The sequence below is a fragment of the Panthera onca genome, chromosome F1 (assembly GCF_046562875.1).
Source record: "Panthera onca isolate mPanOnc1 chromosome F1, mPanOnc1 haplotype 2, whole genome shotgun sequence".
NCBI lineage: Eukaryota > Metazoa > Chordata > Mammalia > Carnivora > Felidae > Panthera > Panthera onca.
Genome location: NC_138355.1, coordinates 46,188,442 through 46,205,018, shown reverse-complemented (window position 1 = coordinate 46,205,018; position 16,577 = coordinate 46,188,442). Strand labels below are relative to the sequence as shown.

At 55.7% G+C, this 16,577-nt stretch overlaps 1 protein-coding gene across 7 annotated transcripts in view; it reads right to left on the bottom strand.

Moving 5' to 3' along the window:
* Positions 1 to 14,658: 14,658 nt before the first annotated feature.
* Positions 14,659 to 16,577, bottom strand: part of TMCC2 (transmembrane and coiled-coil domain family 2) — a 40,340-nt gene continuing 38,421 nt past the window's right edge. For all 7 annotated transcript variants that reach the window (XM_060644259.3, XM_060644260.3, XM_060644261.3 and 4 more), the window contains one exon: positions 14,659 to 16,242. In XM_060644259.3, coding sequence (XP_060500242.2) covers positions 15,931 to 16,242 — 312 coding nt within the window. In that variant the 3' untranslated portion in view covers positions 14,659 to 15,930. The remainder of the gene's footprint in view (positions 16,243 to 16,577) is intronic.

The window sequence follows — 16,577 nt, the reverse complement described above, 5'->3', positions numbered from 1 at the left end:
ACTTGAGGTCACCCAGCTGAGATGTGAGGGGTCAGATAGCTAGACTCACTCTCAGCTACCTCTCACGGGAAACAACGGGCAGGGTCCCAATGAGCAGATGTACACCCAGGAGGGACAGGGGATAGAGCTGGTCACCTCCCTCTCTTGCCAGCCCTGGTTGGGGGAGGGTGGGGCAGCAAGAGGAGCCTCATCAACCCTGTTCCCAAGGAGCCAGAGTCACCATCAGCCTCATCCATTCTTTTCTCCCTGCCTGGAGGGGTTTCCCTCCTTGGGATGCCTCTCAGAGCCCCAAGCCCTGGCAGAGTTACAGCTCTCTCCCAGCTGAATCAGCTTGTTCCGCTTGTGTCCCATGCCCGCGTGCCTGGAGTCAGCATCTCACTACGTCCAATTTTTCATCCCTAGTGAGGTGAGGGACCCAGCCTCAGCTTCCTCCCACCCCCACCGCTTAGCTCAGAAAGAACCAGCTTGGAATCCCATCAGATGATGGGCTCGATGTCACCCCCTCCCCACCCCGAATTAATTTAAGGGGCAAAAGAGCTGGTACTGATCATCACTAAGATCTCTGGTGTTGTTCTAGAGCCCCAGTTCTCACAGTGTGGTCCTGGGAGACCCCTGGGGGTGTTCCCCAAATCCCTTCCAGAGGATACAGAAGGTTAAGCGGTTTTACTAATAATATGACAACGCCGTTTACCTTTTCATTCTCTTCTCTAGTAAGTATACAGTGGAATTTTCCGGGGGCTTCAGGGTATATGATATCATAACAGACTGAATGCTGAAAGAGATAGAAAAATCTGATTTTGTACAACAATGTGAATGTACTTAACACTGTGAACTGCACACTTAAAAATGGTTAAAATGGAGGGGTGCCTGAGTGGCTCAGTCGGTTAAGCATCCGACTTCAGCTCTGGTCATGATCTCATGGTTCACGAGTTCGAGCCCCGCATCGGGCTCTGTGCTGACAGCTCAGAGCATGGAGCCTGTTTCGGATTCCGTGTCTCCCTGTCTCTCTCTCTGCCCCTACCCCTGCTCATGCTCTGTCGCTTTCTCTCTCAAAAATAAATGAATGTTAAAAAAAAAAATTTTTTTTAAATGGTTAAAATGGAAAAGTTTTGGTTATGTATTTTTTACCGCAACTTAATTTTTTTTTAATTTTTAAGAAAAGAACCTAGCTCACTTTCATTAAGCCAAACATTAAAAAAACATTTGCAAAGGGGCACCTGGGTGGCTCAGTCAAGCATCCGACTCTTGATTTTGGCTCAGGTCATAATCTCACGGTTTGTGGGTTCAAGCCCCGCATCAGAGGCTCTGCACTGACAGCTCAGAACCTGCTTGGGATTCTCTGCTTTTCTCTCTGCCCCTCCCTGGCTCACCTGTGGGCTCTTTGTCAAAATAAATAAATAAACATTTAATTTCAAAAACAAAAAACAAAAAAAACACTTGTTGGGAGCCTGGTGGCTCAGTCAGTTGAGCATCCGAGTTCGGCTCAGGTCAAGATCTCCGGTTCGTGGGTTCGGGCCTGCGTTGGGGCTCTGTGCTGACAGCTTGGAGCCTGGAGCCTGATTTGGATTCTACGTCTCATTCTCCCTCTGCCCCTCCCCCATTCATACTGTGTGTGTGTGTGTGTGTGTGTGTGTGTGTGTGAAAAATAAATAAACATTAAAAAAATTTTTAAAGATCGTTTTCTTAGAAAAAAAACACCAAAAATGTAGAACAATGCCTCTCTTCTCACTTTTTTCTGTTTGTTTTGAAAACTAGAGTTTATTTTTATAAACATGTTTCATTTATATAAACACGTAATGAGTTTTTACTGTTACTTTTTAACCGTTACCTGAAAAATAAATTAACAACTGTTTTTAGAATTTCTGTTTTAATTTCTAATCTGGTAAACATCAACTCACCCACGTAAAGGCTCTTCGAGTGTCCTCAATAATTTTTATAAATATAAAGTGATCCTGAGGCCAGAACACTTGAAAACTGCTGCTTTCAGAAGAAGGCAGACAGCGGCTAGGGCTGCCACAGAAACTACAGGACGCCCGGTTGCATTTGAATTTCAGATAAACAACAAATAATTTCTTCGTGAGATACTGCCTGGAACATGCTGAACTAAAAAGTTATTTGTTTACCTGAAATTCAAGTTTAAATGAGCCCTCTGCATTTTTATCTGCTAGATCCAGCAACCCTGATGGCAGGGAAAATTTAGGTTAGGTTGAGAAGAATTTGGGCCAGATACTGGGATTCTGACCCAGGAAAGCGGGAAGAATTCCCTATTCTGGACAGCTTTACGAAAAGTGAATGTGTCCCTGGCTTGTGGATGCGCGGGGCCAAGGGTTACAGCCTGAGGGAACAAAGGATCTGCCTGAAGCGGGGCCCCAAGACTCACCCACCCTCCCGGAGACCCAGGCAGCTGAAGCGCAAAATCAGTAGAAAGTGAAACGTCTCTTAGGTTGTTGTTATTTGAAGGGGGAAGTGACATGCGGGGGGGAGGGGAGGGTGACGGGTGGGTGGGGGCAGGAGAGGATGTCAAAAACAAGAGGCAGTGAGGTCATTCACCTCTCCTCTCCCCCGGAGCTCTGCTAAAAATAGTTGAGCATGAGGTAGAGTCAAGGGCGGTCAGGTGGCTGGGGGGAGGTGAACTGGGTGGGGCTGTGCGGAGTTGAGGCTGGAGTGGCTGGGGCTTCAGGCCAGGTGGCTAGAAGACCTAAGAAGCATATTTGGGGCTGGAAATAAACAGAGACAAAGAGCTGGCCTCAGGAGCAGCCCAGGGAAGGCCCCTTCCCTCCAACGCTAAGAGAATGGAGGGAGGATGGGCCAGTGACGAGTCCCTCCGCCCGTCAGCCTGGGGGAGCTCTAAGAAGCCCTTTCCCTTAAGGGAGGCAGGTGTGCCCCAGATAGAAGACTGGCGGGGAGGTTCCGGGTCTTTTAAGTTTTCTTTAACACGTAGTAGGCATCTACTGTGTGTCCTTGACATTCTGCCCAGCCCTGAGGATCCTGGATTGAAGAAGACGTGGTTCCTGCCCTCCGGAGCGAGCCTGGAAGTCCAGTGGAGGGGACAAAAGCAGAAAACCAATACAAATTCATGAATTCACTGTGATGAGTTCATAACCGAAGGCCCAAGCAAACCTGAGCCCCTCCCTCAGCAGCTCCCCAGCCCTGGCTCAGGCCGTAGACCTAGGGAGGACAGAGAACTACCCGGCTGCCTTCAGGACAATACTGCAGGCTCCAGACCCCTTCTCGGCCCAGGCAGCTTTGCCAATTGTTTGTTTGGAGCAAAGAGAAATAACTCGGTTTGGGAAAGAACATAAAAATGACATTCTCCCTGGAGTCTTCTCCCTCACCCATCACAGCCTAGGAAAAGCAGTTAGATGCTTTTGCAGAGGGTTTGAAAAGACTATCATTGGCTTCTCATTAAGAGGGAAGTGCGTGGGGGAGTGGGGCTGGCCTTCTTTGACCTTGGGGGTTTGGGACCCAGCTTGAAATCTCAGAATGGAGGCAGAAGATACTTTTCGTTTCTGGTATCTAGAGCTTATTGAATCAACATGGACTGAGCCCCTACTGCCGGGGGCCAAGGTGAAATATTGATTCCAGTGCTCCCACCTGCTAGGAGCACGGTCCTTAAGGGCATCAGATAGTGACCAGGCAGTGCCTGAGTGGTTCTAAACACAGGACCGGGTAGAGGGAGCAAGGCCCTCAGCCAAGGGCCACTCGGGGAAGCTTCTTGAAGGGTGTGAGCTGGGCCTTGCAGGCTGAGGAGTTGTCTGGGTCATGTAAGGGGGTTTTAGGAGGCAAGAATTTCTTGGCAATTTAACACTGACGTCAAATAGTCAAGTCTGGTGTCTGTATGTAAACCTCATGCACTCAGATGCACTCTAGCCTGAGCCCCACTTAGCCCCCCCACCCCCGGCACATTTTATTCTCTGGGGTGTGTGCTCCCTGCCAAGTGGGGTGTCTGCATTCACCTGGAGGGAGAGGAGGGGACCAGGGCCTCTTTCTCTGCCCCTTGGGTTCCTAAGGTTTAGATTCCAGGCCTGGTTTCTGCCCTTGTCCCTCCCCTCCTACAAGTCACAGCCTGGCGGCCTGACCCTTCTCTGCCTTTGCCAGGAGGGAGGCCTTCTAGAACCACAGCTCATCACAGAGGCTGGGACGAGGTGTGCCTCTGCAGAGCAGTAGCAGGAGCCCTCTGGCCACGTTCAGGACCCGTCTCCCCAGTAGCCAAGTGTGGCTGTTTCTCTGTTGTGTCTTCCCCACTGGCGGGCAGACTTCGCTGGGTTTCTCTGAGACGCCATGTTGGTAGGAAAGTCCAGTACGGCTCTGCCCAGACTGGCTGTGTGACCTTGAGCAAGTCACTGGATCTCTGTGGGCCTCGACCTCCTATTTGTTCGGTCATAATCCTTACCCTGGGTTTGTCTCAGGCAAAGGATGGGAACCTGCTCTGTGAGCTGTCAGGCACAGCTCTTGGAATGTGCCCTAGGTCCCACAGTCTGTACAGGGAAACTCAGAGTTTGTTTTTCAGACATCAGCTTCCAGACGGAGATCCCTGACCTGGAGTCCGGCAATGGTCTATAGAAAGACCTGGTGATGATTTGCAGAATTTAGGAGTAGGTACATTTTTCCGGGTAGAGAAAGCAGTTTTCCATCAGGCCCTCAAGGGGGTCCCTGAGTAAAAACCTGTTAAGAGCCACTGCCTGTGCCTTGGGGGTTATCTGCCAGGGAACCCCTCACAACCAGGCAGACAGAGAGGCTGTCACACCCTTAGAGGCAGCAGTCATGCAGGTCGGGGTGACCTATGCGTACTCATCCAACACGAACGTGGCTAAACAGCCGTATGTTTCCAAAAAGTGCCAACGAGGACTCCAAGTTCAATGCAGGCCAGCCAGACAACAGAGCTCCTGAGATTTCCATTGTGCCAGTCTGTGCGGTGACGTTTCAGTACCTCTCTATGCTGACCTGGCCTTGGCCGGAGCCCCATGCCCCATTCTAGACACCGTGTTCCAAGAACTCAAATAAATGGAAATATTTCCAGAGGACACAGGCCAAACCGTCAAAAGGTTTTAAAACGAATCTTAGGAGGAATAACTGAAAACTGAGGGTATTTGGCTCAGAACAAAGAATTCGAGAATAGATGGGGATTGGAAGTGAACATTAAATTCCTGAAGTGCTGCCTAGTGGATGCTACAGGGGGGCAGATTGCAATTCAGCAAAAGGAAATGCTTTCTAATAGTAAGCTGTCTTTCACGAAGCGGATGGACTGGGATTCCTCACTGCCCCACATATTTGGCCTGCTGGAAGGGAATAAATTGCAGGTAGAGGGTAAGCTCTACCCCAGAAGGAGATGGAAAAATAACAATGACCACTCAGACACTCAGGGACAGTGGGTGATGCCCTGGGGAGCAGGGGGCGGGAGAGCAGAAGAGAGCAGGTCCCGTGGCCTCTGCTGGCTTTGACAAAGGACTCTGCTGTGGTCAAACCCTTCCATCCGAGGACCCTGATGTAGGGCGCTGCGCGGAGCAGGCTGGGTAAGGAGAGAGGAAGCTGGCAACTGAGGAAGGCTGGTCTCCAGCCCCCTTGGAGGACAACCTGGGCTGTCAAGGGCTGGGCCAAGGGGTGGGGCTGGGAAGATGGCTCATGGGTGAGTCACCCATGGCCATTGTCTGCTCCTGTTCCCTCTGGGGGAGGGTGGCTGGGGGAGACAAAGCCTCTGGCCAGCTAGGCCTGTGAGGACAGGCTCCCTACTCCTGTCTTCACAGCTCTGGGGGCAATCAGAGCTTGGCTCCCTGGCCCTCCTCCCCCAGGAAGGCAGGGCTGCTGAGCTGGCATCGGATGCATGTTGGGAGGAGGATGTCCAGCTCCTTGCTAAGGGCTCGGGGTGGTCACGCAGCGGAGCCAGAGGCACGGCCTGTGGAAGAGGCCGCCCTGCCCTGCCTGGCACAGCAGAGGAAGCTGGCAGGTTTGTCCCTGTCTGGTGATCGCACCTGAGCCGGAGAGGCACTCCCTCCCTGCCGCACCCTTCCTAAACTCCTTCCAAACCTGCTCTCACCTAGCAGGCCTGTCGAGCACCCCACCCTACCTCAGGGCCCCAGGGGAGCCTGGGAGAGCGAGGCTAACTCGAGGTCGGTGTCCGCAGCGGCCACCCCTGCCCCTCTCCAGTGCCCGGTCTGGTCCGAGGAGCAGGGCTGGCCTCCCAGCCCAAGTCTGGGCCCCCGACGTCTCCTGGCTTTGGAGGTCACCGAAGCACAGATGACAGACAGGGTTGTTATACATATGGGGAAACTGAGGTCCACGGAGGCAGACACATGTGGCAGTGGGGAGGTGGCGTGCCTCCTGGCTTCCCCGTGGGCCCCGGACCCAAGTCAAGGTGCTCTGGAGTGCAGGGGCAGGGCTAAGAAAGGAGTTCCCGGCGGGGGCAGCAGCAAGGACTTTGGAGCCAGACAGACATGGGTCAGAACCCCGGTTCCTGCCCCCTCCCGCCAGCAGGACCCTGAGAGATGCCTGGATCTCACTGAGCCTCAGTTTTCTGGGCGGTGAGACGACAGGAAATATCTGTCTCGCGACGCAAAACGTTCCACATCTTTCGTCTCATTAACTCTCAGAGCAGCACTGTGAGGGAGGCGCTCTTCTCTCCCGCAGATGAGCAACATGAGAACCAAGGGGGTGCCTTGCCACACCCGGCAGGGGCCCGGGGATCCTGGCAGGCAGTAGACCCGCAACTGCTCCCAGGGCCACATTCTCGACCACTCTGCCGCACTCTGCTGTCTCCAGGGATGGCTGGGAGAAATGTCGTGGGGGAGTGGACCCTGCCGGGAGCAGGGAGCAGAGCCCCATTCCTGGGAGGGGGAAGATAGAGGACGAGGGGCTTCTCCGGCTGAGGCGCCAGGAGGGTCCAAAACAGAGGCAGCTGAGGGGGGCTGCTCTGAGGCCAGGGACCCACCCTGAGGACCCTCACCTCTGCCTGTGGCCCTGGGTGAGTGGAAGGGGAAGGACTAGAAGTCTCGAAGCACATGAGGGCAAGAGACAGTGAGCTGGGGATTGTGTGCTCACGGTGGCCTCTTGGTGTCCACGAGATGGTGGGGCTGAGGACAAATGCATGCCAAGCTGCTGACCATGCTTTCTGCCAGACAGAGGGTCTTGAGGGATATTTTTACTCTCTACGCCCCTCTATTGTTTGCAGTGTTTACAATGACCGTGCATGATTTGAAGTGTCTTATAAAGGAAGCATAAGACTGGGAGACCAGGGGCGCCCGGGTGGCTCAGTCGGTTGAGCGTCCAACTTCGGCTCAGGTCATGATCTCGAGGTCTGTGAGTTCGAGCCCCTCGTCGGGCTCTGTGCTGACAGCTCAGAGCCTGGAGCCTGTTTCAGATTCTGTGTCTCCCTCTCTCTCTGACCCCCCCCCCCCCCCCCCCGTTCATGCTCTGTCTCAATAAATAAGCGTTAAAAAAAAAAAAATTAAAAAAAAAAAAAGACAGGGAGACCATATGCCAAATGCTAATAGTGGAAGGGACCACCTGTGGTTGGAGTTTCCTTGTTAAATTTTCTACAACAAACATGTATTAATGTTTTTATTTATTTTTTAGAGAGAAAAAGAGAGAGAGAGAGAGAGAGAGAGAGAGAATGAGACGGCGAGCAGGGGAGGGGCAGAGAGGGAGACACAGAATCCGAAGCAGGCTCCAGGCTCCGAGCTGGGGCTCGAACCCACAGACCCTAAGATCATGACCTGAGCCGAAGTCGGACGCTCATCCGACTGAGCCACCAAAATTTTTTTTAGGTTTATTTATTTATTTTGAGAGGGAGAGTGGGAGAGGGCGAGGGGCAGAGAGAGAGGGAGAGAGAGAGAATCCCAAGCACTGTCAGGGCAGAGCTCGACGTGGGGCTCAAAGCCATGAACCGCGAGATCGTGCCCTGAGCCGAAGTCGGACACTTAGCCGCCTGAGCCACCCAGGCGCCTCTAAGAAAAAAAGTTTGACGTGAAATGACATCTGTAACATGTCTCAAGTCGCAAGTTGCACGGTCCAAATACAAACTCCTGCCACGATGGAAATGTTCTCTATCTGGGCCGTGCAACACGGCAGACACCGGCCACATGTGACCGCTCAGCGCTTGAAATGGGCCGCCGAGGAAATGAATTTCTGATTTTGTTGAATTTTGACGAATTTAAATTGAGTTCTAAGCAGCCCTGGCTTGTGAGGTTCCAATGAGACCGAATGGCGACGCTGGGTCTGAGGAGTAAGCTCTGTCATCACCCAAGCACGCCTGGGGCGGGCGGGGAGATTTCTCCCCAACCCTCTCTCTCCTGCCTGGCTTCAGAGCTTCCTCTACTCAGGCCGTAGTAGGGGCCCCCTCTGCGACTTTCCGTCTTTGACCGCGTACAGAGCGGTCGGATGTGTGTGTCATGATGGGTGGGCACCTGCAGGTGAGAGCCTAGGCTCAGCACCGCCTCCCTGTGGCGACCTTGAGCCGTCACCTGCTGTTTCTGGGCCTCAGTCCCCTTATCTGTATAATGGAAGTATTGGCCGGACATTCCACAAAGGCCCACGGCCCTTCACCTAGCTGCTGAGGTCACGGGCTAGGATCACGGGCAGGGCCGGGTGCACTGGCAAGAGGGACTCAAGTAAGTCAGCCAGAAGGACTTGCTGGCCGGAAGGCTTATGAGGTTCTGGGTTGGGTGAAAAACATGTGACAAAGGATGTGTCATCGAGTGAAGAGAGCTTTGCCAATCCACCTCCTCTCCGGGTTACCTGCTCTTCCTTAGCCCCTAATTCCATTTCAGCAGTCACCAAGCTGTATTGTCACTTGTCTGTTTTTGTCATTCTTTTGGGATAGATTTCGAGATGCTCCAAGAGAAAAAGTCTGCGTGGCTCTCCCTGGCATTCTCCATCTGTCGCACGAAGCAGATATTCATATGGGTTTGATGAATAGGGGAATGAATGGTTCCTTTGGACCCCCCTAGCCTGTCCCCTCTGAGGCTGAACATTCCATCACATTCTGGGGCTTAAATAACCCGGCTTTGGGAAAGCATAGAAAAACATAGAAAGGCAATGAAATTTGTTTAAGTTTTGTCTTCCATTTCTAGCTCTTTGAAAGTGTTTTTTTCCCCCCTCAACTCCCCCCACCCCGCCCCCACCCCTAAATTTATCTTTTTCTGGCAGAGTAAAGAAAGCGTCCGAGGGGATAACCTAATTCATACTAAGATGTGAATGGCTCAAGGCTTTGTTCTTCTTCAGGTTACCTGCCTACTTTTGCACACGAAGAAGCAATGCTTCACCCAACGGTGGGTGTCAGGCTTCGGCAAGCCCAGGTCTGTCCTGGGTCTGCCATTCACCAGCTGTGTCCATGAGTAAGTTCCCCTCATCCTGAGGCTCAGTGTGCTCATCTCTAGGGTTTGCCACACTCTAGGGTTGAGGTGAAGAGAAAATGAATCAGTGCACACAAAAAGCATTTGCTAGCTGTCAAGGTCCTAGACAGAAAAAGGCAATTTCAGTCAAATGGCCATGACTTTGGGCCAGGGTGGGGCTTTCTCCCACCCTCAAGTCATACCCGAATAGACCATGGCTGTGCACGGAAGCCACGTCCTTTTTAATCGTACAGCTGCCAAGCAGAGAAAAGAACCCTGGTATCTCTTTCGTCTGTAGCCCCACCCCTGCAGGAGGAAAGATGCCCCATGGAGCCAGGCTCCTCTCACTGCCCTCCAGACACTTGGGATCCCCCCCACCCCTGGACCCCTGGACCCCTGTGGTGGTTAGAGCATGGGCCTGGCTGGCTCAATCGGTAGACACAAGCCACTTTTGATCTCACGGTCATGAGTTCAAGCCCCAGGCTGGGTGTGGAGCCTACTTAGAAAGAAAGAAAGAAAGAAAGAAAGAAAGAAAGAAAGAAAGAAAAGAACATGGGTCCCAGACCTCTCGTTGCTCCCTCCGACCCTCTGTCATCACATGTTCCCGCTCACAGAACTCACCCGAGCCAAGCAGGGAGCCTGCCCTTGAGTCAGGCTCACGCAGAGACACCTTTCTGGATCTTCCCAGAAACTCAGGAGCCACATGGACCTCTCCATCCTCAGTTCTCCGTTCGTGTGGCTGTGGGGTCACTGAGGCCCCAGAGAGGTTACGTGACCTGCTTGGGGTCACAGACAACAGCTGAGTGTTAGCCCCCACGCGTCGCGTCAGAAGTTCAGGGGTGAGGGGTCCCTTTCCTCTCTGAAAGATGCCCTCATCCCTGCTCCTTCCCAGTGAAGTGAGTGGACTCAGAAGCCCCTTCCCCAGTATCCCGCCCTCCGAGGTGTGGGCTGGGCAGGACTGATGCCTGAGCTACATATCCCTTTACACCATGGAACGATGTCTTCTGTCCCACCTGCAAGCCCAGGACCTGGCCCAAAGCACCGTGCTGGAGGAGACTCGCCCTTCTTGCCTCTGACCCACACTGCAGTGCTCTGAGAACCCTCCCGAAGCTCTCCATCAGACTGACGCTCTCCCTCCCTGGACCTCCCAACCCCGGCCCCCACTGCAGTGTTTATCTCTGCCTGCTGTGTTTCAGACGTGTGTGTGCGCGAGTGCGAGTGCACGTGTGTGAGGGTGTGCGCCCGACGGTGTGTGAGGGTGTATCCACATATGTGAGCGTGCGTGCGTGCACATCCGTGCGTGAGTGTGCACGCACGTGCGCCCCCAGTAGTCTGAGCTCCATCAGGGCATGGACCGTGTCTGTCTTTACTTACTGCTCTAAACCGTGCTTCTTGAATTTAGCAGAGCCAAAGTGGGGTTGGTTTGGAGGCCACACACCTGAACCTCGGGCCGCTAAACTATGACGAGAGCTCTGAGACCCAACGAAGGAGAGGGATGGGACCTGTCCTCAGGCCCTTTCTCCTAAGCAGCAGCCATGTTGCACCTGTCAGCTCTACCCATCCTCGGCCTGACCTGCTCCCCCCGCCCCCCCCCCCCGGCTGAGAAGATGAGGACCAAGGTCCAGTTGGAGACACATAACAGGTCTGTGTTGGTGACTTATCTCTTGCGTGAGTTCACGCAATGCCCAGTTGCGTGGGAAACCCTCTCCTCCTCACCTCCACCCCGACTCTGGGTGCTTGGGGCTGACCTCAGCCAGAAAATGGGCAAGAAGACCCAATTCCAGGTAAAGTGGGTGCTTTCTCACATGGAGCTAGGGACCCACCAAGAGGGTGGTACCGAGCAAACTCAGCCTTCCTGCGGGAGACCAAAGAACAGAGCTCCCAGACCGGCCAGAGAGACCCAGATCCGTCCAAAGCATTAACTTCGGGCTCGTCTCCAGTGATCTGGAATTGCCGTAAGAACAACCAAAGTAAGGCAACCGGGGCCTTTAGCTGGGAGGTGGATGAACAGCAAAGCCTAGGCACCAGTTTGTGGAATCCCTTCCAGGGACCTTTGGAAACAGCTAACTTGGCAGATGGCTGCCCGGAGGCAGGGTCATGGTGGAGGTGGCCTCTCCATTACCCCCGGGCCCCAGGAGACCTCATCTGGACAGTTGGCCTGGGGAGGGGGGAGTCAAAGGCAGGGATGGGCTGCCGGGGGAGGGACAGCGTTCCCCGGAGGAGCCGAGTGTGGGAGGCCGCGCTGCGTCACCTACCTGGGCTGCCCTTCTGGCTGAGTCAGGTCCTGCCTGCAGGTCTGGATGTGCTGGGGCAAGTCCCAGCCTCCACTCCCTCCCCAAATGCCATCCCAGCACACTGGGTGGGGGCCGAGAGCTTTCTCCATTTTTATTTGGAGGTTGGCTACAGCCCTTCAGGCTGAGGGGTCACTGTCAGCCACCTTTACAAGCCCTGCCCAGCCCTGCCCAGCCCTGCCCACAAGGAGGTCAGAACCCTCCCTGCCGCCCCCAGATGGTCCAGTGGCAGCCTTGCAGGTTATCTCCCCTTGGGGAGACCTGGGGGTGGCCTGTGGCAGGCGCCCACATCCAACATCTCCTCTGAGCCTCGTGAAAGTCCTGCCACTTGGGCAGCACGAACACCACCGCATTTCAGATAAGGAAACTGAGGCCCACGACCTCACAGGCCTCAAACCTGGGCCTCCTGATGCTGACTCCCGAGCCCATACCTGGCCCACGGGCCGGAGGAGGGAGGGCCCCACGTGCTCATACTTATAGGCCCAGGATGGTGGCAGCAGGCCTGGGCCGGGCAGGCAGGCCTCATCCTGTTCTCCCTCAAGCTGGGGCCTGACCCCTTGGGCCTGAGCCGGCTTTGTCTGTAAGACTTAGGTGAAAGGCCTCTGGAATGAAGAAGGTTCTCCGCTCCCGGGAAAGGGGAGCCGTGAGGGCCTCTCTTGGGCTGTCAGGGATCAGAGGCTGACTCCCGAGTCACCCTCAGCCTGGAAAGTTTCCGCAGGCTCTGCCTTACACTTCCCGAGCAGCTTCTTCCACACCCGAACACCCCTTGGGGTCTGGGATGAAGAGTAATCACAACTGCCCTGAGTTAGTCTCCGATCACCTTCCAGGTACTGTACCAAAGTCTTGGATGTGCAGAATGCCTTCTCTCTCACACCCCAGACCCGTGAGCCAGAGGTCACTTGCACTCCTACGTGCACGAGGTGCTCCGAGGGCAGCCGGAGGCTTGTCTGAGGTGAGCGGCGGTGCTGGGATTTGAACCCAGGTTGTCAGGCTCTTAATACCAGGATCTGGACCGCACTTAATGGCCCGGCCACTGATGGGGAAATGAAGCCTGCCGCGAGGACCTTCCAGGTGCCCCAGCTACAGTTTCATACTCTCCCGCTCTGTGACCCCAGTTGTCCCCTCTCCCCCCTCCCTTCCCACCTCAGAATCAGCCCAAGAAAACTGGAGCAGCGAGGGTTAAGTCAACTCCCTCTGCTGGTGGTGCCGCCATCTTGCTGTCGGAGGGCTCTGTGCTTGCCAGGCCTGCACCTGCTCCAGTGGTGCCCTTTCCACGGGCTGGCCCGGAAAGCCAGCCGCACGCGGGCACTGCGAACACGCTAGCTCCGGGCCAGACTGGCAGGCGCAGCTGGAGGGCGAAAGCACCCACTCCAGGCCGAGATGCGGGGCTGGGGCCTGCAGGCCAGATCCTCCAGGAAGGAGCCTGCTCCCCAGCACTGTCACCCACCCCCCCCCCCCCCGCCCGACAGGCCCTGCTGTCTGAAGGAGGCCAGTCCCCTGCAGGGTGGGTGGCCCTGTGAACCCTGGTGGGAGAAGGAGGCAGGTCCACGGTGGGAGCGATTCCCTCCCTTTTTACAGAGGGAAGAGAGGCTAGACACAAACAAGGAAGTGTCGGTGACCATCAGAGGAACAAAACCCAACTCCCAGCCGGGACAAGGCAGGGCTTTACTAGCCACCTCCCTGTCAATAGGAGGCCCGTGTAGTTCCATCCTTTCTGCAGATGCCTCTGGCCGGGGCGATCTGCCCCCTCTTCTTGGACTTGCTGCTTCAGTATCAGCAGAGAATGATCCCCTGCCCTCCCTCCCTCTTCCCTCCTCCCTTTCAGTGGGGACTGGGGCTGGCAGCGACATTTGAGAGCCAATGCAGGGAAGGCACCTGACCTTGGGGAGGAATGTGGGAAATGTCTGCAGCCTGGAGCAGCCACCCCCCCACACACACACCTGGGGCCCAGGAATGTGGCCCCCATGGGAGGTGTGTGTGTGTGTGTGTGTGTGTGTGTGTGTGTGTGCACGCGGGTGGGGTGCAGGGCCCAGAGTGCTAAAGTGTTGGAGGGCCCCATAAGGTCACCTGCTGAAACTCCTACATGGTCACAGAGGGTGAAGATGAAACTAAAGCCTGCTCTCCTTGAGGCCACCATGGTCCTCTCTCTGATCCCCTTAGGGAGTGCTCCCTGACTCCTAGAGCCCCCTCGAGCCCAAGGCCACAGGCACAACTGCAACTTGTGACTTCTCAGACCCGCAGAACCACAGAATGTCAGAGCCCTTCGAAATCAGCAGCTACTGCGTCCATCCCCCGTTACAGATGTGGAAACCGAGGCCAGAGAGGCTACGGGAATTGGCCACAGGTGCTCTAACTACGGGCCAGGACCCTGGGGTGGGTGCCTTTCCCACACACCCCCTGCACCCAGCCTCCTCCTCTCACTAGGAAGATTCAGGTGGTACTCACCACCCCCCCCCCACCCCAAGGTCTTACAGGGTTCCTGCTGGGAATCCAGTGCCTTCTGTGAGGGCCCTTAACTGCCAGGGTTGGGAGCTGCAGCCACAGGGGCAGAGGCCGAGGGCCTGGCCTCCACGCTCAAGGCTTCTGGTGAGCAGGTGATCTGTGGTCTGGCTGCACAGCATGATCAGGCCCCGGTAAGTCCAGCAGATGCCTCTCTTCGGAACTGAACCCCGAGAAAAGGGTGAGTAAGGACTCTGCTGCCCTCTCGTGGCCACACCAGGCCTGGCCGCTGCTGTCTGGGTTTGGGGCTGTTTGTCTTCTTCAAGCCCTAGAAAGCAATCTCCCAATCCCCTCCCCCTAGAAAGTGCTCTGGCCAGCCAGAGGGGGTGGTATCACCTCACTTCCCTATCACGGAGGCCAGAGCTTTGGCTGCGCAAAGTAGGACGGGAAGGGTGCACGATGGCTTGTTCAGGGATGGATCCTGAAGGAAGAAGGGCTCAGGCCAACAGGGGAGGCCCAGAGTGTTACCCAGCATGCCTGGGTGTGGGGAGAGACCCGGTGGTTTCCACGGGGATGGCCTCATCAACTAACACTAGACAGGATGCTTTGAAAATTTAGAGGATATTTATTTTTCAGGAAGGTCCACCACAGCTGACAGGCACTACCCTCCTCCGCTCTAAGGGATTTCTCTTTTGTTTTGCGAGAAATGCCCTCTTTTCTTGGAAGTGCCCGTGGGAAGGCTGGGATGTGAAGAGAAACCATACACAACACTCCAAAGCCTTAAAAAAATAAAGCAACAAACAACCTCCTCCACACAAATACACACATACAAAATAAACAGATGTATAAAAGAGAGGCTATGCTCCTCCCGTCCTGGCTGAGGGGTGCTTTGGGAGAGTGGGGCTGGGTGGCTTCGCCCCCCTTCCCCTAGCCAGGATTATCCAGAGGCGAAATGGTATGGAAGTGCCCAACAGCCAAGGAGAAGGCCCTGGCTTCCGAGAGAGGACAGGGGCAGGGCCTCTCCCTCTCCCTGGAGCTCAGGGGGGACAAGGTACAAAGGAACAAATAAATAAATAAATAAATAGAACCCAACATGCTCCCAGAGGCCTAAGGGCTTAGGCTGAGGCTCGGGGGGCCCCTGGGGCCTGTTTCCCTGAAAAGAGCAGATCCAGTGACAGGCAGAAAGAACAATAGGGAAAACACAAGTCCAAAAGCTGTACTCCACCTGGCCTCCAGAGCCTGCGTCCTTCATATCCCGGGAAGGGCCCAGCCCAGAAGTGAGCCTCAAACCAGCTCTGGAGGAACCAGGGGTGGACCGAGCCTGCCCTCTGGCCCGGCAGGTGCCCAGAGGCTGGGGGGACCTGCCCTCTCTCCCTGGCATTCTCTGAGGCCAGCAGAGCCCCACCCCCCGCTTGCCGTCTGGCCTTCACCCTGACCATCTCCGCAGGAAGGAACTGTGGATGCCTCCAGGTTGGGCTCTTCCCTGGAAGGATGGGGCGTGGCCTTCTCCTGCTCCTCTTCTTGACCCTCCTGACTTGCTGCATCCTGAGTCCGCTGGGAGAAGTCCTTGTGTGACTGTAAATAATCAGAACGGTCCATCCCGGTGTCCTCCTCTGCTCCATTTGGCCACGGATGTCCTCACTGTGCCCGGCCAGGGCTGCGCTCGAGGCTCCCTTCAGGCCAACAGGGAGAAGGCGTCAGACAGAAGCAAGAACAGAGAAGGGGGCAGGAGCTGCTGGAATGGACAGTTTGGGCAAGAGGCCAAACCAGACACACGAACAAGTTCAAGGGACTCGGGGGTCCCCGGGTCCCTCCTGGAGAAGCGTGGCCATCTCGGGGCCGGGGGGAGCACGGGGCAGGGGTGGGCTGGCCGCTCAGCTGGGCAGCAGCACGTGCTCCAGGAGGTAGGTGAGGGAGTCCCAGTGCTTCCAGAGGAGGAAGAGGACGAGGACCAGGAGGGCGGTGCTGGTGATGCGCAGGCGTGTCTTCATGAGGGGCGTGATGAAGCTGGCGATGGTGGACACGAACACCAGCAGCACGGCCATGAGCGCCAGGATCACGTTGATGAACTTGCCCAGCAGAGCCCGCGCGTTGGCGTTCTCCACGCCCTCCAGCTGCACGACCTGCTGCTGCTGCTGCTGCAACTCCAGCTTGGTGACGCGGGTCAGGCAGGACTCCACGGCCTCCTGCGGGGGGGAGGGGCGCGTGGGAGCTCAGGGTGGGCTGAACCCTCCCCGCCCCTCAGAGAAGGTGCCCGTGCACAGGGCGCCCCCTGCAAAGGCCAGGCCGGGGGGCGGGGGGTACAGGCTGATCGGCTGCAGCTGGGGGCAGTGCTTTACGACGTTTTAGGGAAGATGGTAGGAGACGGATGTGGTTGACTCGTGTGTGTGCGGGGAGTGGAGAGGGGACACACAGCTGGCCCAGTCCCCTGGAGCTTCCTCTCCAGGCAGCCTGGAGCCCGCAGATCCCGATTATTCACTGGCAAGGCTGCCATCACAGAGCTGGGGGCATGGGCGGCCCT